This window comes from Gymnodraco acuticeps, unplaced genomic scaffold (assembly GCF_902827175.1).
Source record: "Gymnodraco acuticeps unplaced genomic scaffold, fGymAcu1.1, whole genome shotgun sequence".
NCBI classification, from domain to species: Eukaryota; Metazoa; Chordata; class Actinopteri; order Perciformes; family Bathydraconidae; genus Gymnodraco; species Gymnodraco acuticeps.
This window is the reverse complement of record NW_022991180.1, coordinates 5,833,184-5,854,357: the sequence shown is the minus strand read 5'-3', so window position 1 is coordinate 5,854,357 and position 21,174 is coordinate 5,833,184. Positions and strand designations below refer to the sequence as shown.

The window sequence follows — 21,174 nt, the reverse complement described above, 5'->3', positions numbered from 1 at the left end:
GATCATATCAGGGGTCAATAACTAAATACAAAAATATATACATTTGACGGGAGATATAACCCAGGCTAGACCTTTGGTAACATCACCAGATATAATCCATTATATAGAGATTTGTTATGTGAATTATTTGGGAAATAATCGTTTCATTTCGGGCCAAATTCATCTGTAAAAAAAAATCCTCATCTTGCTATGTGATGCATTTTGTGAGATATCTGTTTAACATCCTGCATACTATAAACCTCTTTACTAAGCTGAACCATACATTTTAGTTGAACAATAGAACAAAAAAAACGTAAAGCCAAATGGATTTGATTAATTTATTGCAGAAAATGCTGATTCCAGTTTCTCAAATATGTATGTGTGTATATATTTTCAGTTTTATATTATATTAAACTGAATATCTTTTGGGTTTGGACTGACAAAACAAGACATTTCAAGACATCATCTTTGACTTAAAAACAACGGCATGGACATCTTCCACTATTTTCTGACGTAATAATCAGCAGATTTATCAATATTTATCAAAGTAGGTTGAAGCCCTTCTGTAAATAGTCCTGGTGATGTTCAGCCTCTGTATGTCTCCTCAGGTTGGTGGTTCGTCAGCACAGCAGAGGAGCAGGGTTGGGTCCCTGCTACCTATCTCCACTCCCACAGTGGCACACGGGATGACTTGGAGCTGGGCGCCTCCAAAGCTGGGGAAGGTAAGTCACTGTCTGCTTCTTTTGCCCACACACACAGACACAACCTCTGCTCTAAGCCTTTAGTCTTTGATACGTGACGGAATGGAGCAAACTCGTCCCGGCTTCACCACTGCCGGCTTACGCTAACGTCTGACGCCGCCGGTGTGAACACCTCTCTCTCTGTCTGCCTGCCATCATAAGCACGCTTGGACAGAGTTTAGATTCAGGTCTGGGTAAACAGCGAGGAGGATTGCCAGGAGAGACCAGACCACAGCCACTGAAGTGATGTGCTGCACAGTAATGCACTGTAGAGTAAAGATGCAGAGCAATATTTGATGATACTACCACCATGGTGTGACTTCATGAAAGAGGCATGTGTTTTAATCAGCAATAAGGGATAGATCATGAACATACTCAATAAGACATGCCAAAATGATGGTTATGGTACATTAAAAACAAATTCCCATGTGAATTTTGTTATTTCATGCTGTTTGTGCATATCATTGTGAAATGCAGACATGTTGCAGTACAGTAGAACACTGTTGACACACATTTTGTGAGCTTACTTGAGTCCGAGAGGGATCCAAAACTCTGATAAGAAACACGCCTACAGTATGTAGAGATTGGTTTGCCAGACTCTAATGTGTGCAATCATCCTGATAGGCCTGTCGGAGACTCTTACCAACCCATAGTGTCCTTCAAGCATTTTTTATATTGGTGGGGAAAACATTTTAATTGCAGTGCAATCAAGCTCAATTCGTGTCAGATCGTCAGACTTTAAAGGCTTTGACAGGTAGAGCAGCAACTGCAGCTTGTTTAAGATTAATGCAGGATTGTGTTAGAGAAAACCAAACAAACTGCAGGCACGGAAATAATTAAGCTGCGAATTGCACTTCCAAAAAAACATCAAGATTTTCCAGCACTGTGGCCAAAAAACATTTATTGTTTTACAATTGCTGTACTGCGTAACAATGCGACCCAGGATCCCCTCGGTGTTGTATATCTTATGACTCAAGGGTGGAGGCTGAGAGGGAATACATGAGGCTAAACAGTGGTACTGTTTCACAACCTTTAAATATGTTTACATTTCTCCCAATTTAGGCTTACAGAGTACAGGTTTATCAGAAGATTTCAACATATACGCATGCCTCAAATGTATGACCACACACCAAATACTCCTATCTGCTCTGTTAGAGATAGCTGGAGTTAGCTGCCAGGGGGTTTTTGTGGAGGACAATCTGTCAATGTAATTAGTGATTATGTGTCTAGTCAGTCATTGGAATGGCAATAAACTCATAAAGCATCTCTTTGTCAGGCCTGTGGTCTTCAGCAGCCTGTGCCATTGCGTTGTTGCAGAAAACCCCCAACATATTCTTGCTTATTTTGAAAAAATAACAAAGTGACATGTTGAAAGTTCAGGCAGCATGAGATGTAAGTTTATCCACTGATAGAATACGGTCTCACACATATATATATTGCCCAAATGAATAGTTAGACTTTGATTGATTGTCAATGTACATGCCATTTTTTGTATGATCTAAACAAATCAGATATAACATATTTTTGAGATCTAAAGTTGCATATGGACAAAACCATGCTAGCTGTTTCTTAGCACCACTGTAAACATTAAGCTAAAAGACCCACCAAATTAAGTATATTGTGCAGTTTGCACACATTTTGAAGTTTTACCTTTTCATAAGCATTGCCAAAAGAAGATAATCCTGAGCACACAGCTCCAACCTGCGGCCCTCTCTGCTGCATTATTAATTGGATGGCATTCTTGCTGCAGCAATGTGTGTCCCAGATGCTCTAGCACAACAGGATGGGAAAACCATGCTAACAACGTCCTAATTACAAGCCACACAGAAGATGTCTTTTGGTTTAACACTTCCTCTGTAACCTCCATCCATCCACTCTAACTGTCCACCCTGTTTTGCTTGTGGTCTTGTTTTCATGTCCTCCATGTAGCTAATAATGAGGCTCCATGTCATCTGTGTGTTGTGTGTTTGGTTAACATTTGTGCTTCGTCTTCATGTGTCTAATGTTTGTTTGTTTGTGGTCGTCGTCTGGTCACCATTTGTGTCTGTCAGTTACTAAGCGGCATAAGGCTCATCTGAAGAGGCTGGACCGGAGATGGACGTTGGGGGGTGTCATCAGCCGGCAGCAAAGCCGAGGTGAACTCAGACAGATGCTGTATCACCTCCCTCACTCCCTCACCCTCGTTATTGTTCCTCCCTCCCTGTCTTATCGTCTTTTATCACATTCATCTCCACCCTCTACATGCACATATTTGTTCATTTATCGTGAGCCACGATAAACTAACCACTAACTGACTTTAATATAAAATGAGCCTGGAAAGCAAAGGTTTAAACTTTATATACACCAATTATTGATGCTTAGCTCAAATTATGTTACAAAAGTGCTTCAAGTAAGCATTTTCGTTATAATTAAGCACTGTGTGCCAAAACCAATCTTCCCAGATTCATAGAAAACAACTGCCCAGTCATCTGAAAGTAGTTGTGTAATATACTTTGGAATGCCTTATTCTGCATTTTAGAGCATTATTTATTTTTTTTATGAGCAAATGAAGCGTGGCTGTATTTTGTAATACATCTGTATTGTAAGGCAAGGCAAGGCAAGTTTATTTATATAGCACCTTTCAACACAAGGCAATTCAAGGTGCTTTACAGAAATGAAAGACATTCAGACAAAGGCATTTAAAAACAGTAAAAGATAATTGTACCACCAACGTGTGGTACAAACATATTTATCCTGCTGTGATGCAGATAGCAACCATATTGACAGATAAACAAAGAGCATTATTAATCTCAAACTTATTAAGTTAAAACTTTTCAATCACAGACTCACAGATGTTTGTCTTAACAATGCTAAGGGGATTTTTTCACAGGAGATGTATTTGGGTTGCTGACAGTGGAGTGAGGATAAGCTATTGAGTTCAGCCCAACTTAACGCTTGGCAGTGGGTTCTGCTCTCGGGAGTTGAGAGAGAGCTGTTTCAACCCTAGCACTGCAATCCTGCTTTTTTGTCTAAAAAAATAAAAACACAGATATTTTGCTGACTCCACAAGAATAATTCAAAACACTGAAGCAGGCGATGCATGTTGTGGTTAACATAACATCTGATTCAGAATTTCTTTTTATTGCACTGCTGGATATTGTTTGGAAGAGGTTGTTGAGAGGCAAACGTTTTACCAGCCCCGACACAAGGAGGCCGGAAGAAACAGGCAAAAGGAAAATAAAGCAGACGGAAATATCTTTACCCGGGAGCCTTCTGTAGTTTTTGCAAGTTAAGGGATTTACAATCCAACACCCATACAGCTCCAACACAACCTCGGAAAACGGGTGGAGAAAAGGAAAATGGAATAATTTTTCACCAGAATGTTGCTTCCTGTTTACCAACTGGGACGACAGCATATAAAGTGCTTTATTATGTGCCCCTCTTCTTTTTGAACACACCTCTTTTCCCTGTATTTAGAAAGGAATTGCTGTAATGACAGGAAATGATGGCTCTGCTCTGCCCCTTAGCTTCATGGGAATGCATAAACCAGCATGAAGCCTCTGCTTTCTATTATGTGCTGAGTTTGGAGATGCTCGCTGTCAAGAGGCCAAAGACACTGTTAGGACATCAGCAGGCCCCATGTGCTGTATTTCCCTTTGGTTATACCTTAACACTAGTGAATTTAGTTATGTTAAAGTGTTTGAGGCAACACGCTGGTACTAGTTGTATGAAGTTTATTGGGCAGGTGTTGTTAAAGAAGTTCAAAAAATATGGAGGAAGAAGGCGAACACATGTGAACTAGGGTCGGCCAAGTGAAACGTCTGTTGAGCCAATTATGAATATGATTTAGGCTTGACAATTGATTTGACCACAACTTATTAATTGTTATGCAGAACGTAACAAAACAATACCTAATATACAGTACATCACATCTGTGAAACTTCACTGTATTATAATATTACTCGCACATCTGGCAGCTGAACCAATGCCCAGAAAGCAGAACCGTTCCGGTTTGTATTCAATCAAAAGTATCATTCATTGTGATTCATATGTGCCAATGAATCACAATCTATCATTGTTTATTTGTTAACGCTTATGTTTCATTACTATTATTTAATTTTTCAATGGTTCTTTTGTTTTCACAGCCCAAAATCTTAGCTTTATTGTCCTTCTCTGCTATTGCTTTTGCAGAAGAGAAGTATATGACGGTGCAGCCCTACTCCAGCCAGGGCAAGGATGAAATTGCTTTCGAGAAAGGAGTCATTGTGGATGTGATCCAGAAGAATCTGGAAGGGTGGTGGTTTATCAGGTAAGCATCTGCTCACTGCCCTCAGATATTCTTTTACATCTTCCATTAAACATAGAGGATGTAATATTTTATTTATCTCATCAACCTACTTTACTAGGTACCAGGATAAAGAGGGCTGGGCTCCAGCCTCATACCTGAAGAAAATGAAGGATGATCTCTCTCCCCGCAAGAAGACGGTGACCGGCCCTGTGGAGATCATTGGAAACATCATGGAGATTAGTAACCTGCTGAACAAGAAAGCCTTGAGTGAGAAAGATGTGCAGATTGAAGGAGTCCCAGAGAGCCCCCAAGTGGCCAAGAAGGAGATCAGCCTCCCAATGCCTTGTGCTGACTCCAGCCCTGTTAATATCCCACTAGATGGAAAAAGTAAAGCAGAGCCTGCCTCACCGGCTATAGCTCGCATCGCTCCTCATAGGGTGGAAATTGGTAAGTTGTGTATTTTGAAATTAGCCTGTTACAGTAGATTACAAATAAATCATAAACTAAAATGAATTTTTTTATCTTATTCTTAATGAGTGTCTATTCTCAAAAGTGACCAAATAATCAGGTACTTTTTTACCTTTGTTTGTTTCACAGGTTCCCCAGTTCTCAGGCAAAAGCCTCCTCCCAGAAGAGACGCAACCCTGGTAAGTGTGTGAGCAGCCTCTCAAAAGCTAACTCTGCCATGAAGTTTTATTTGACCATCTGAAAGTTGTGAGGATGAAATCTGTCCAACTTAACTGTAGACATTTTAAATGTTTCAAGGGGCCACAAGTCAAGAAGGTCTAAACTGGTCTTTATCCTATATTATGCTTGATCCCTTATCTTGATTGAAAATAACTAGTCACTATCAGTTAAATGTAGTGAAGTAAAAATACAATATCTCAATATTTCCCTCTTAAATGAAGTGCAGCATGAAATAACAATTCTCAAGTATAGCAAAAGTATCTAAAAACTGGATTCAGTTAATGGTGCCACTAACAGTGATGATTTATTTTGTGTTCAGGGATTTCAGTTGCCCTCCCCACCAGAGGCCCCTACAGTTGAAGCAGAGTATTACACCATTGCAGATTTCCAGTCCTGTATATCTGATGGTATCACTTTCAATGGAGGAGAGAAAGCAGAGGTAAGCACTCTTTTCAATGTTAACTTCCTTCATACATTTGCAAACCGATATTTATGTATTGTTGTATTATTGCTCTCATCATAGCTCAGTTACAACAACCCTTCGATTATAAGAGAATATCAAAATAAAAAGACAAATCTTAAAGGTGGGGTAGGTAAGTTTGAGAAACCGGCTCGAGATACACTTTTTGTTATATTCCATGGAATGCTCTTAACATCCCGATAGCAATGAATATCTTAAGTGCTTTGACAAAAAATCCATAAAAAAACGTCATCTGTGGAAGCCGTAATACTGTAAAAAGTACAACCAAAACGGATTGGATTGCTGCCCTGTCTGTCAGCCTTCCATCTCGTGCACGCACAAATGTATCTCGTGCCCTCATTGGGCGTGCTGTCATTGGGCGTGCATTGCAGCAGTACTTCAATGACTCGCCAGCAACAGGCGGCCACTTTCACCAGTCTGCTGACGTCATGTCCGCGTTCATGTGTGTTGGAGGAGGTGCTCTGTAAGGAAGTCTGAAGGAAGGGGCGGATTCTTTTCGGCTGTGTACTTTCAAATTTTTGTGCACTCGAGCCGGTTTCTGAAACTTACCTACCCCACCTTTAAATGTATAAAAATGCCTTTGAAATGCAGGCTTAACATTTTTTTTAATATCTATTTCAGGTTATTGAGAAGAACTCTGGTGGTTGGTGGTACGTCCATATCGGAGAGAAGGAAGGCTGGGCTCCCTGCTCCTACATTGACAAACGTAAAAAGCCCAACCTGAATCGCAGAACAAGCACTCTGTGCCGCCCAAAAGTTCCACCACCAGCTCCGCCTGTCAAAAAACAAGACTCCTCTGAGACTGCACCTCCCAGCAGCCCCGCATCTGAAGCTCCAGAGTCCCCTGTGTCTCCAGGAAGGCTGGTGTACGAAGAGCCAGAATATGATGTACCTGCCATTGGAGATCTGGACATGGAGTCTGAGTTTGAGTTTCTGAGGGGAGAAGGTTCCTTGGTGGATGTAAAATACGGGGAAACATCCTCAGAGAAAGGATCCCACTTGTCCTCCAAGCCTTCTCCGGCATCGTCACTCCATAGTGCATCCTTCAAGATGTGTAACTCCTTTGAAGATGGCCACGAGGCAGAGGGGGAGGCGGAGGCGGAGGCAGAGTGTATCTATGAGAATGACGGCTTTCTGCCTTTCAGGGAGACACCAGAACGGCAGTGCAGCAGAGACTCAAATTCCTCCAAGACAAGTGTCTTGTCAGAAACTGGCAAGACTGCAAACCCAACATCAGGGGGATGGAGATCTGCAGGTCACAAGCTCAAGATAGACTTAAATGGGGGCCCATTTTCACCCAAAGCTGAGGAGGCATCCAGTCCTAAATCTGCCTCTGCTGAGTCCACCCCAGATCTGTCTAGAACTAAGAAAGACCAAGAGGAAAGCAAGGCATCCTTTTCCATCAAGTCTTCCTCCAAACCAAAGCCAGTAGTGAGGCCTAAACCACAACTAGCCAAGGCCTCCAGTGCAGAGAAGATGGACATCAGTTCCTTGAGGAGACAGCTGCGGCCAATAGGTCAGCTGAAGAATGGCACCAAAACCAAGGGTGAGGACTCTGAGACAGCTTCTGTTATTTCCTCAGAGGACTCCTTTTCTTCTCAGAGCACGTCCGATCTCTCCTCCATCTACTCTAAAGGCAGCCGGGGAGACTCTGATCTGGAAGGTGGCAGCCTGTATCGCACAACCAATCCCTATGAGAAGGTCCAAGAGACTGAGATCAGCTTCCCAGCTAATGTGGAGGTGGAAGTGCTTGAGAAGCAGGAGAGTGGCTGGTGGTATATCCGCTGGGGAGACACAGAGGGTTGGGCCCCGACTTACTTCTTGGAGCCAGTCAGGCAACAAGATGACATGGCAGGGTCTGAATCTGATGGCACCCCAACTAAACCTGGAAGCATCAGCAAGTCCAACAGCCTAGAGAAGAATGAACAAAGGGTGCAGGCGTTGAACAACATAAACCAAAACCTTAAGAAAGTCACCCCACCCATTCCATCCAAGCCTCCAGGTGGCCTTTCAAAACCCATCGGCTTGTTTGGTTCACGGAAGCAGAATAGCACCAAACAGCAGCAGGTGGTCAGACCTCAGTCCGTCTTCATTTCGGCCCCGATCAGGGACGGTGCCAGCCCTGTTGGCTCTCTCAGGAGAAACGAGTCCCTCAACTCCACAGACCACCCTCGTGCCAGCCCTACGGTGCGACGCAATGCCTCCTTCGGCACTGTGCCACGCAGCTTGCCGCCAAACAACATAGCACTACCCCAAAGGAACAGATCTGCTAATGGTAGCTCTGAATCTCTTGGCCTTGGCTCTCCGAGGAATGCCTTCCCTGTATCCACCGTTAAACCAAAGCCCCACATCATCCATAACAACCTCAAAGAGGTGTTTGTCTCCATAGCAGATTATCATGGCGATGAGGAGACCATGGGGTTTCCTGAGGGGACAAGTCTGGAGGTCCTTGACAGAAACCCCAATGGATGGTGGTACTGCAAGATTCTGGACAGTGGCAGACCTAGGAAAGGATGGGTTCCCTCAAATTACCTCGAGAAAAAGCCCTAGCAATAATGTGTGGAGCTGGCAGAACTCTGAACGTGCGTGTAAAGACTACTCAACTGATGCATTTGTTTTGTGAAAAAAAAGCAAACCCTAAGACCTTAAGTAAGGATTGAAATCTTACTCCGGTACCTTTTGCCAAAATGAACAGCCAGATCAAATTATGACTTTGAAATGAAATTAGACATCTGGTAAAATGAGTACATGATACAGTACCTGAGACGTTGCATTAGGAGCAATATATCGAGACTTAGTGACGCAGCCAAAGAGAACACCAGTGAGCGGAAGAATGATTGAATGATATTCTTCAGTGGTTACCTTTAACTTTAACTAAGATATCATTTTATGTCCAATCTTTGAACCCCTTCTTTGTAAGTTTATGATGTCATTTAAAAAAAAAAAAAACGTTTTATGCATTTAAAGCTTACTGCATGTTTGAAACAATTCATTATACTGACAATGCCTTGAGCTGTTGAAGTTGAACCTTTTTCTCCTCCTTTCTTTAAAGAAAATCTCAGTTGTTGCCAAAGCTGCTTTTCGTTAGTCTCACCATGGTGCTGTCTGTTTGCATGTTTTTTTTATATTTCTTATACTGTATGTCACCTTTATGTGAAATATTTTATCCAATTTAATTGTGTTATATTGTTCTAACAAACAAAACAATTTGTGAGCATCTCAGACTATCACAGTATTATCTTACACTCTCAATTCCTGATGATCTCCCCTAAAATGTCTTACTTTCATATTAGGGGTTATTTGTCCAAATTGAAATGTCATTTGAAATTATATTTATTCATTCCTTAAAAATCATATTATTACTTATTTTATTATTATTATTATTTTAAGAAATGTACTCATAAAAAAAATCACAACCGCTTAAACATTCTTAAGAACTGCTCTTTTAATAATAACATTTTGAATTTCTGCTGGGCAGTAATTTTTACATAACTCTTCAGCTGCAGAAGTACTGCGATGCTCACTTTTGTTTAATGTTAACTGTGTGACCAATGATGATAATTGAAGTGCCAAAAGAATGAATTCAATAAATGCACTTTTTAACAATCATAAGTACCTGCTTTTTTTCTCTTGAATCATTTTTCACCCATAGTTTCTGTTCGCCCACACATCAGGTTTGGGCCTCGATAGTGAACTGTTCTGACATTTACTCTTGCATAAGACAATCTCACACCCCTTCATCAACACCAGCCATGATGTTGCAATACGTTTCGTATGAATGAAATAAAAGCCAGATGATATTTAAAAAATATAATTCTAAAAAGGGACAAGTTGACAATAGTTATTCATATAGTTGTGTGATATTTAGATTTCTTTAGTATTTGTATGGCAGGGAAGCGTAAGTGTAACATGTTTATCACTCACTTTAGCATATTAAATCAATACATTCAATCAGGGGCGGTTCTAGGGGGGGGGTCAGGGGGGGCCAGTGCCCCCCTAACACTGACCTCTGACCCCCCTGTGGCCCCCCTAACAATGAAAAGTGAAAAAAAAATAATTATGATTTATTGAATTGCGGAATAGGCGGAACTAACGTTATTCGTCATTCTAGTCGGACCCATTAGAGCGGTGCACTCAGGACCCATTAGAGCGGTGCACTCGCTTTCACTGTGCGGCTGAAGCGCGCGAAAAATAAACACTTTTCATCTCGGATCATCAGAGGCTGTTGTGCATCCAAGAAAGAGTGAAAGACTGATTGAAACCTACGTTTCCAGAGACCACCACCACGATAATTGAAGGTGAGTTAAACTATTATATCCGTGTAATTGTTACAAGGTAAGACTTTAGGTCAGTAAGTGTTGTTGTTGACTAACGTTAGTTAACGTAGTGTGCAAAGTAGTCAGCGACAGCAAACAGTTTGCTTTCATCATCTGTCACATGACATGTCAGCGCCTTAAAGGTGGGGTAGGTAAGTTTGAGAAACCGGCTCGAGATACACTTGTTATATTCCATGGAATGCTCTTAACATCCCGATAGCAATGCATATCTGAAGTGCTTTGACAAAAAATCCATACAAAAATGTCATCTGTGGAAGCCGTAATACTGTAAAAAGTACAACCAATCCGTTTAGCCGGGCCGGCTAAATGGATTGGATTGCCGCCCTGTCTGTCAGCCTCCCATCTCGTGCACGCACAAATGTATCTCGTGCCCTCATTGGGCGTGCAGTCATTGGGCGTGCATTGCAGCAGTACTTCAATGACTCGCCAGCAACAGGCGACCACTTTCACCACGGCAGAGTTAGGTTTAACATCGTCTACTGGTCGCAAAAGAAAACATTTAACGGAGCAAATTAAGAACAAAAAGAAAGTGGAAACTAGGAGAAGTCAAACCAGAGTCAATATCGGAGTTGCTTTTCAACGATGGCGACTACTGATGGAACACACCGAGTTGAAATCTGACGCCGTGGTCGCTCTTTTTCTCTTGGACAGGTAATTATCTGTTTTGTATGGTTTACAATTCCCCTGAACTTTCATGTGCGCGTTCATGTGTGTTGGAGGAGGCGCTCTGTAAGGAAGGGGCGGATTCTTTTCGGCTGTGTACTTTCAAATGTTAGTGCACTCGAGCCGGTTTCTGAAACTTACCTACCCCACCTTTAAATGATGCCGTTTAAAATAAATAAATAATAAAGGGGGGTGCCGGCCGTCAGCGAACCGAGCCAGAACACGCTCTGGGTGGAATCTCCAGTGGCGTTTCTAGGTGTACAAAACTGGGGGGGCAGAAAGAGGTCGGGGGAGAGAGAGAGAGAGAGAGGGGGGGGGGGGGGGGACAGAGAGAGGGAGGAGAGAGAGAGGGGGGACAGAGAGAGGGGGGGAGGAGAGAGAGAGGGGGAGTGTCAAATTACATACTGAAGACCACAGGAGCAACACTGTGAGCGCATACATTTACGTACACAGCGTGGGGATGTCATAGTAATGCACCTTCATACATGGAGTAAAGGTCACCATCACAAAGTAATTCTTAACAATAACAACAACCGTAATGCTTTAGCATTAAAACACCATAGACTGTAAATATAAGGAAAACACAGACACTCATCATCGAGGTCACAATATCAATCGATCCAGCAGAGGCAAAACACAGAAGATCAACAAAATATATGACATAAATGAACTTACCAAAGCTGAAGGCTCACTTGAAAAGAAAAGCGGCACGGCGGTCCTTCCTCTGACAGAATGTGTCTATCACTTTGGGGATGAAGTCCTGTAGTTGCTGGATCAACTGGCTTTCAATTGAAAGCATGGCCAATGCGTTAAGTCGCGGCTGTCCCATGGTGTTGCGAGTGAAAGTCTTTATCCTTTTGAGGGTGGAAAAGTTCCTCTCTGACTCGGATGTCGTCATCGGAGTTGTCACTATTATTTTGACCAAAATAACAGTCTCAGCAAACGTTTTCCTCCAAGTTGTTCTCGTGAATGGATTTCAACAGAGACAGGGCAGTGTTTCCAGTGTGAAGCTCACTGTGGCGGTAGAGCGTGGTCAGCTCAGACTTCAACTTCTCCTTGTTTCCCAACGCAGGCCACAGTTTCACGGCGCAGTCAAGCTCAGGTGTAGGAAATGACAGGACATGCTGTGGGAAGAATGAGCTGTCAACAAGCTTTGCAGCGATCAAATGGTCACTCTGTGAGAACCTCTGTTCCACCTGTGAGATGACTGTGTCACAAGCCTCCTTCATCACCGGCGCTGTGCTGCTGACTCGTCGGCCTGGCTCGTCTGTTCCATCATGAGCAGTGGCGGCCAATGCATCAGTTTTCTGCCTCATTTTCTGAACATTTTCCTTGAAACGGCAGAGCGCGCTGTTGATCCCAGGTGCATCGATGCTTCGTTTTTGCAGAGTGTTGTATAGAACATCCACTTCTGGCATAAGCAACGGAAAAAAACTCCAGGAGCTGCATAAATGCTCGGTCCCGCAGTTTATTTGACAGGCCGTATGCCTCACTTATGGTGACCGCATCCCATCCTGGTTGTGCGCGTATATGCTTCATACACTGAAGTAGTGCATCTCGGGTCTCCCAAACCGCGTTCACAGTTCTGCTTTTAAAGTTCCATCTCACAGCCGGTGGCCGTGGGATGCGTCTCTGTGTTGCCTCTGCAAGAGCTGCAACACGTTTTGGAGCACCGGAGAAAAAAGTGGAAAAAGCAGTTAGATCTGCAAAAAACACCTTCAGGATGCTCATCCTTGCTGAACACAGTTGCTGCAGGGTCAGGTTCAGTTGGTGGGCGTAGCAGTGAACAAACTGAGCGTTTGGGTACGTCTCCTTCATCACCGTCTGTACCCCGCGCACGTTACCGCTCATGACGGCCGCCCCGTCATAGGTCTGAGCGATTAGCTTTTCTTTCAGCTTCAGGGGTTCCAGAACAGCCTTGATGCTGTTAGAGAGACCTACACCAGTTTTGTCCTTTACTTCCACAAACTCCAAAAAACGCTCTGTAACTGTGAGGTCAGGCATAATGTATCGCAGCACAATCACCATTTGCGATTTACAGGAGACATCGGTTGTCTCGTCGGCCTGAACGGCAACAAATGATGTGTTGTCCACTTGCTTGGCTATTTCCTCCCTGTACACATCATACATGCAGTCCAAGAGTTCATTCTGTATGGTGCTTGATGTCCCTTTGAAAACAAGCTGAGCTTCGTAGTGCCGTTGAAGCCTGGAATCGCCCTCACACATTGTCTCGAAAATTGACCTGAATATCCCTGGATTCAGAGAGTCCGCCGACTCGTTGTGGCCCCGCAGTGCTGTCTCACATTTCCCACACAGTTTAATACAGGTGATGATCCGACCAAGCACGTACCTGTTTTCTTCCACCTTCCTATTATGAGAATCAATGCCGCGTCTGTAGGCGCTGTCAATCTGAGCTGCAACATTCACCCTTCCAAGTAATCCCAATTTTACGGCATTTTCCAAATGACTGTTGCTGCTCTCATGCTTCATTGTCCTCTCCGAAAGATGCTTTAAGTCCTTGTAACCTGTCCTCGACCAAGTACCTTGATCTTCACCAAAAAGCAGGCAAGGAAAGCAAAAGAGGGAATTCTTCTGGATGCTCGCCGTTAGCCATTTCTTTTTAGCAAACCACTCAGCGTTAAACCCACGTTTAACTTTGCCCGCAGTCTGGACCATTTGGAAATCCGGTGGATGGTGGTCACCGAGGCGCTTTACCTCCAGTTTCTCTCCGAGACTAAGTGTCTCAAATGTGTGCTCCAGTAAATGGTCAACTTCATTCATTTTCTTTCAGTTTTTTACTTCTTTTAATCGCTGGTGATGTTAGCTATATGCTGCTCTCTCGTCTCCTCTTCAAACTACACGTGACGTTTCGCAGCACTGCACACGTGAGTACTTACAGCCAATCAATTCTGAATTATGTGAGATGACGTATGGTGGGGATGGGAGCACTATGCCCCTACGGTCATTATTTTTTTGCCACACACATTAAATAGAAAAATACTCTGAGCATGCGCAGTGTAGTTTTTACAATCACCGTTCACTTAGACTGTGAGAGGGAGGGGCAGGATCGGGTTTTGTCCCACATGGCTCTAAACAGATCAAAACGGCACTCTAGACACTAATTAGAAGAACACAGACTAAAACAGAAATGTACAGACGAATCAGATTATTAAACATGACCTTAAAATATATTTTATATGTTTTTTAATTTATTTTTTAGTATTTTTTTGTAATCATTATTTGTAATACTTTCTTCTGACACTAGGTGGGGCTGTGCCCCACCTGCCCCTAATGACCCGCCGCCACTGGGAATCTCCATCCACCGGTTTTACCCAATAATAAGTACCTTCCCAGGCTTTGTTGTAGCTGCATTTTCTTTGTCCCAGGCTCCATTTTACACCACCATCCCGCCATGTCGTTCTATTTTAAGCGGGACACCTGGTCACCCTAGCTATATAGTTGTGAAATATATCTAGCGGTTATACATTTATATTCTGCGTTGCTGAATTGTTGTCCTCCTCCTTTGTGCTTGCTCTATAGTTTCAAAATGAAGCGAAAAAAGGACATTATGTCCTTTTTCGCCCCCCAAAAAAAAAAAGATGAGGCAGACAGTAACACACAGCAGGAAGTGCAGATTGCCACAGAGCCGGAGTACTTTTCAGGAGAGACTGATCTGGAAATTGAAGGTTCAGAGCAGGCAGAGAAAGATGGGGAGTCACAGAGTGAGGCTGAGGATGAAATCGAGAGTGAGATAGAGGATAGATCCACAAGTACTGGAACATCAGGTTTGTGATTTTGAAAAACAAATGTGCCTGCTTTAATCTTAGTTACAGATCAAATGAGTGTGTGTGATACTAATTCATTTTTTTTAACATTTATATTTTATTAAACATTTTCAAAGACAAAAATATACGGAGGACATGGCTCACACACATCACAAATAGGACAGGACAATAACATGAAGGGTGGCGGGCAGGGGGATTACAGTGTCAGTTACATTTTATGTATTCATATGGAGTTGTATTTATACATGATTTACTTCATAATATAGATATACTTATTTTTTCCCTCTTTTTTATTATAAAACAAAAAAAAAGTGTAATAAATAGGTATATATATAAATATATATGCACATTATTACAATTATTTTTCTGCTTCTTCATAGCTTATTTATATTTATTTATTAATATTATTATATTTATTGTTGGCAGCCGAGATTGTTTGAGTCCGGGCAAGCCCTTATCTTATCCCAAAGCCTGTTGTCTGGCTTAACCAAATATAACAGGGAGAAAGCAGCTTTGTGTCATAAATCTATTCATATAGATATCTAATTTGTGGTTGTTCATTGCTCTGGTAAATGTGCATTTATAATGATCTGTTTCAATTATAATAATAATAATAATAATAATAAACATATTTATTTGCGTTATCTTTCTCCACAGATATCAGCAAGTGCAAAGAGGAGCCACCAATGCAACCACACCCTAAATTGTTTCCAAGGACCTGGATGGGCGACCGGAGAAGGAGTTTCAAGGCTGACTGGTACAAGATTCACCCCTGGCTTGAGTACTCCAAAATGTCAGACTCTGCTCATTGTTACGCCTGCAGACATTTTAGCCCTCCGAATAGCACAGACACTATTTGATTCACCTTCAGGTTTCAAAAACTGGAAGAAGGCAACATACAAAGAGGGGGGATTTGCAATCCATGCCAAATCTGAGCGGCACACGCACGCAATGATTGCATGGAAAGACTACCAGAGAGCTGTGACATCCAATGCAACATTGGCAAATGTACTTAACAAAGAACATAAGAAACTGGTTCAAGAAAATCGGGAATATATAAAAACCATAGCCGAAGTGCTGCTACTTACTGCGACACAAAACATTGCTCAAAAAGGACACAATGAGTCTGCAGGCTCAGATAATAAAGGGAACTTCATGACCATTCTAGAGACAATTGCTAACCATGACAAAGCTGTTAAAGAAAGGTTGACTTCCATTCATAATGCAAAGTACACAAGCAAAACCATTCAGAATGAAGTTCTGGGTTGTCTTGCAGACATGGTTCGATCTGAAATAACAGAGGAAGTGAAAAACAGTGAAGTCTTTAGCATCATGGCAGATGAAACAAAATATGTTAAAAAAAAAGAACAGATTTATCTTGTAGTCAGGTACTACTTCAATGGTGCTATCCAGGAGAGTTTTCTCCATTTTGAGTCAGCAGAGAGGCTAGATACAGCAGGGCTTACTGAAAAAATAATTCACATATTGGAAAGTAACGGTCTGGAATACAAAAACAACCTTGTAGGCCAAGCATATGATGGTGCTGCTGTCATGAGCGGTAAGCACTCAGGGGTCCAGGCTAGAATCAGAGAGCAAGCTAAATATTCTTTTTATGTTCATTGCAATGCTCACTGTCTAAATCTAGTTTTAGTAGATACAGTCAAAGCTGTCCCAGAAGCAGAGCAGTTCTTCTCCTTACTAGAAAAGCTATACGTCTTCACATCTGGGTCGTATGTCCACCCCAAATGGCTAGATATCCAAAGAGAGATGTACGAAGGTGCCCCAAGAGAACTCCAGCGATTGAGTGACACTAGATGGGCATGCAGATTTATATCTCTCCGTAACATAATGGATAGATTACCGGCCCTCAAGCGAGTACTGCAAGACATAGCCCAAGAACGCAATGGTGAGAGATCTATTGAGGCACGTGGTCTGCTGGCACAGTTGGATCTAGAATTCATTGTGCATCTTGTAACACTCCGTAAAGTGTTTGCAGAAACAAAATGTCTCTCTGACATGTTATAGTCAGGGGTGCACATAACTTTTTTGCCCTGGTTCTCAAAGGAGGACCTGGAGATGTTGCTTGGTGTTCATCCTTAAAATGAAATAAACCGTAACTTTTGAGGGGGTCTTGACTTTATTTGCCAGACACACGGCACTGAACACACGTGCAGAGGTGAACACAGAACACACATGCAGAGGTGAACACAAGACAACATTAGCACGACCAGTAATCCTAGCTGTCATCACTACCCTCCTGACTGTTCTCACTGTCTTCCTCTCTGTCAGACATGGTAGCTGATGATGTAGGCCTACTACTTTCTCTCTGGTTGAGTCTGCGATTAGCTGCTTGCATCCACAAGTCAACAGCTGGTTTTGGGTCGAAAGTCGCTGTTGTCATCTTAGAAAAGTGGATGTAATCAAATAAATATGTGAACATAACCAATAACCTACCATAGCCAATAACAAATTAATGTAACTTATTTTATTTGTGTTGTTCATTCATATCTTATTTTACCTTAATATTTATTTATGCATTTTTTTTTTGATCTCTCCAGTTTTAAAGGATGTTTTTGGTTACTGTCCTATAGTATACATTGGAATGATTTCAAACGTGTTTATCCCAATAATTATAAAGGAGTGCCTTGGAAATATGTGTTTACATAAATTGTGACCAAACAGTTTGAACTTAGACTAAAGTGAACTATCTAAACACTCAGAGTCCTTTACCTCACTGAGCTGTAGTTATCAGCCTCTCAGTCTGACTGGAGAGGACTCTCCCTCCACATTATTGTAGAAACATCTTCTTCTAACATCCGTTATAGCAGCTAGCACCAGATTCTAATAACAACAGCGCCGGTACCGGGCGGTGCGCCCTCCCTCTCTCCCACGCTCACTCGCACTTTGGCTGTGAGCTGCGGGCGCCAGATAAGCCAACATCCCCCATTTTCATCACTTACAGCGCCCATCGTACAGGGCAAATTAAACGTGTAACCGGGGTGAAAAGGGTGTTACATTTACTTAATTATGAATATTGTTACATCAAGGCCGAAAATTAGGATGAGCCCCAATGGTCAAAAATGTTTTTTTCCCTCCCAGAGCTGTCAGCGCAGTGCCTCCACAGATCTGGCGCCCTAGGCGAACATCTATAACGCCAGTGCTACGGGCCGACCCTGAGTTCATATGCAACTCGCAAATATCTTTCTCTCTCTCTCCTCTCTCCTCCCTTCTTTCTCTTCTCTCTCTCCCTCTCTCAATTTTGGTACGCAAATGCGCCTTTTTTCAAATGACCCGGTGCGCTTTTTTTGGCGGAGGTGCGCATGCGCACCAGTTATGTGCAGCCCTGGTTATAGTCTTCATCCCTTGACCTTTCAAAGGCTGTGGATTTAGTTGAATCTTTAGTTCAGACATTGAATGACTTCAGACAGGAGTCATTTTTTGATAACTTGTGGGATGAAGTGTTGAACATTTCTGAGCAATGTGATACTGCAATACAGCCAGCAGCAAAACGACCAAAAAGATTGAGCTCTAAACTTGCTGAAAGCTTCGTACTGACTACTGTTGGACAGAGAGAGACAGAACAAGATAAACACGGGTTTTGTACAGCCTTTTTCTACCCTGTCATTGATCAGATGCTCAATGAGCTTAATAGACGGTTTTCAAACACAAACTGTGACATGATGAATAGCATCCAAGCTCTTAACCCCAAAAGTGATGCATTTCTGAAGGAGACAACTCTGTTTTCATTTGCTCAGTATGATGCAAATATTGAGGACTTGGGGCATGAGCTACATCAGTTCAGCAGAATGTTAGATAGGAAAATAAAGACTGGGATGCAGAGATCTGATAGTACAGTGGAGCTTGTTCAGTTCATTGAACCTTATAAAGAAGTGTTTTTTGAGCTCTTCAGACTCTGCAAAATAGCAGTCACAATCCCAGTCAGTTCTGCTTCCTGTGAGCGTAGTTTTTCTACGTTGAAGCTGGTCAAAATGTTTCTCAGATCCACCATCAATGGTGAGACTGAGCAATCTGGGTGTGCTTAGTATTGAGTCAAGGAGGTCAAAGGCTTTGAATCTTGACTTATTTGTTGATCGGTTTTCCAAAAATCACAAAAACCGCAGGATTATGTTGCTGTAATGGGACGTTTTGGGAAGGAAACTATCTGTGTGTTTTCCAGATATCACTGTTTTATGTTTATTAGAAATGTGACGGAATAGACGAAACTGATTGGTGCGTGTGCAGAACAGGTGTGTTCAGTCTTCATGTTTGTTAAATAGCCTACTTGTCTGTGCTTATGGGAAATAATACATCTGAAATCTATGTTTTCTATCTATATCCATGTATTTTATTTCATTTAAAGTCAACATTTAAGATTTGTAAACTTTTGCATTAAATCATGTTCTGTGGATTTAATGTATAAATGTAATGCTGAAGCTAACAGTATAAGATCTATCTGAAATAAATAAGTGTACTGAAACAAATACCAATAACTGTATTGCATTGTTTTCTTATGCGCAATTACTTCGTACTGTCTAGTTCTCTTTTTCGTCCTGCATTTATTGTGCCCCCCTCAGAAAATAACTGACCCCCCAGTGGCCCCCCCACTCAAATTGGTCTAGAACCGCCACTGCATTCAATGATACACAAAACAATAAATGAACAGTTAAATACATTCAACAAGTATTCCCAATGCTGTGAAGCCTCTGTGCTTTAATTTGTATTTGTTCAAAACCCAAACTAAATGCATATCTGGTAAGAAAAAACGAAATAGCTGAAACGTGATTGTCTCTTTCAAGTGCAAGACATCAAATGTTGTTATCACTGATATTGTGAACGTATTTTGCGCAAGTAGTTTTTCATTATTTAAAAGGAAGAAAGACAGGTATTTGAGGAAATACCAGAAATTCCTTTTAAGGGGAGGCGTGTCAGTGTCAATGTTTGATTGACAGCAGTTGGAAGGCTGCCAGTCAGTATGTGATTGACGGACAGCGTGTTGTTAGCATGGATGTATCAAGTTAGTGGGCATTGAATCAGTCTGTGTAAGGAGGAGTAAGGAACACAACAACAGCTGACTGGACTAAAGTCACTCATGCTGGTAAGTCAAAATGCGGTTTCTGTGCTGCAAACTGAGGTTAGCTGTGCATTTTTCCCAGGTAAATCTTTGTTTGGTGGCTAGTTCAACAAGCTAAGATGCATGTCCATGTTTGTAAGAGGGAGTTTTTAGTAGGAAAGTTGGTTGTTCTTGTGAAGTCTATAGCCGTCATTAAACTACAATATAAATAAATGTGCGAGTACCTAGGACAGGTGATTTACAGAGCAGATGTGGATGTTGTAAAACAACAGCCATTTCAATTGACTTTAATGCTCCACATGTTGCATTTTGCATGGCAATCACCGCCACTGTTTACGAACATCACATGAGAAGGGATTAATCATCTGGTGAATTAATTGCAAATTAATGTGGCGTATAATACACAATTTAATGAAAAGTTATCACAGGCCATGATCACCATTATTATTAAGCCTCTCAGTGGTGTTGCATTAAAAGCATTCTGCCTAAGAATAAATATAAGATGGAGAATATGTTTATATTGTGGTGACACGTTATTGGACATAATTCACCTTGCTTATTGTGTTGCCACACGGACCCTTTAGTGGGGAACACCTGTAGCGTTAGCTGCCATTCCTGCTAGCTCATCAGGCAGAGCAGTGCATGTGTTAACCTCTCTGATAGTAATGGATAATAAAGATTGGAACTCCATTCTTAATACACTGCCTCCGACTCTCTTTTCACGGCACTACACTGGTGACCCTGACTTTTCCGAGAAAGTTTCCGGAAAATTAACGAACATGGCTGAGCGCGATGTTTTCATAAAGCTGCCGGAATTCTGGGAGCACATCGCGGAGGCATGGTTCGCACACGTGGAGGCACATTTCGCCTGCCGACAGGTCCGTGTCGGGGACCTGAAATACTACCATGTGGTAGCAGCGCTGGGGAGCTCCACGTCGTCCAGGTTGGTGGGATTTATCACAGACCCCCCACATCATGGCAAATATGAGGCGATTAAGGCCCTTCTCCTTAAGACATTTAGCTTATCTGCTAAGGAGAGGGCCCGCCAGATACTTGACATTCAAGGCCTAGGAGACAGCAAGCCTTCCCAGCTAATGGAGAAAATGCTAAATCTGGTAGGGGGGGAAGATCCCCGGATATTATTCACAGAGATTTTCCTGCGTC

The 21,174-nt window shown here is 42.2% G+C and overlaps 2 protein-coding genes across 4 annotated transcripts in view; both read left to right on the top strand.

Annotated features, from left to right (window-relative positions):
- The window catches only part of LOC117560822 (SH3 and PX domain-containing protein 2A-like), a 49,037-nt gene extending 39,271 nt beyond the window's left edge, over positions 1-9,766 (top strand). The window contains exons 8-14 of one of the 2 annotated variants that reach the window (XM_034237888.1): positions 588-701; positions 2,771-2,854; positions 4,890-5,007; positions 5,105-5,433; positions 5,584-5,633; positions 5,993-6,112; positions 6,776-9,766. In XM_034237888.1, coding sequence (XP_034093779.1) covers positions 588-701; positions 2,771-2,854; positions 4,890-5,007; positions 5,105-5,433; positions 5,584-5,633; positions 5,993-6,112; positions 6,776-8,704 — 2,744 coding nt within the window. In that variant the 3' untranslated portion in view covers positions 8,705-9,766. The remainder of the gene's footprint in view (positions 1-587; positions 702-2,770; positions 2,855-4,889; positions 5,008-5,104; positions 5,434-5,583; positions 5,634-5,992; positions 6,113-6,775) is intronic. The other variant, XM_034237889.1, reaches the window with a different exon arrangement.
- A 457-nt stretch (positions 9,767-10,223) lies between these two features.
- Positions 10,224-17,120, top strand: LOC117560922 (zinc finger MYM-type protein 1-like). Of its 2 annotated transcripts, none has more exons than XM_034238040.1 (2): positions 10,224-10,452; positions 15,597-17,120. In XM_034238040.1, the coding sequence occupies exon 2, from the start codon at positions 15,891-15,893 to the stop codon at positions 16,962-16,964; it is 1,074 nt and encodes a 357-aa protein (XP_034093931.1). In that variant the 5' UTR covers positions 10,224-10,452; positions 15,597-15,890; the 3' UTR covers positions 16,965-17,120. The 2 variants fall into 2 exon arrangements, with proteins under 2 accessions (XP_034093931.1, XP_034093932.1); XM_034238041.1 differs by lacking the exon at positions 10,224-10,452 and adding an exon at positions 14,766-14,939.
- The last annotated feature ends 4,054 nt before the right edge of the window (positions 17,121-21,174 follow it).

Excerpts from the sequence above, each read along its gene's own strand:
- LOC117560922 (XM_034238040.1), top strand. The coding sequence starts at position 15,891 with ATGATTGCATGGAAAGACTACCAGAGAGCTGTGACATCCAATGCAACA.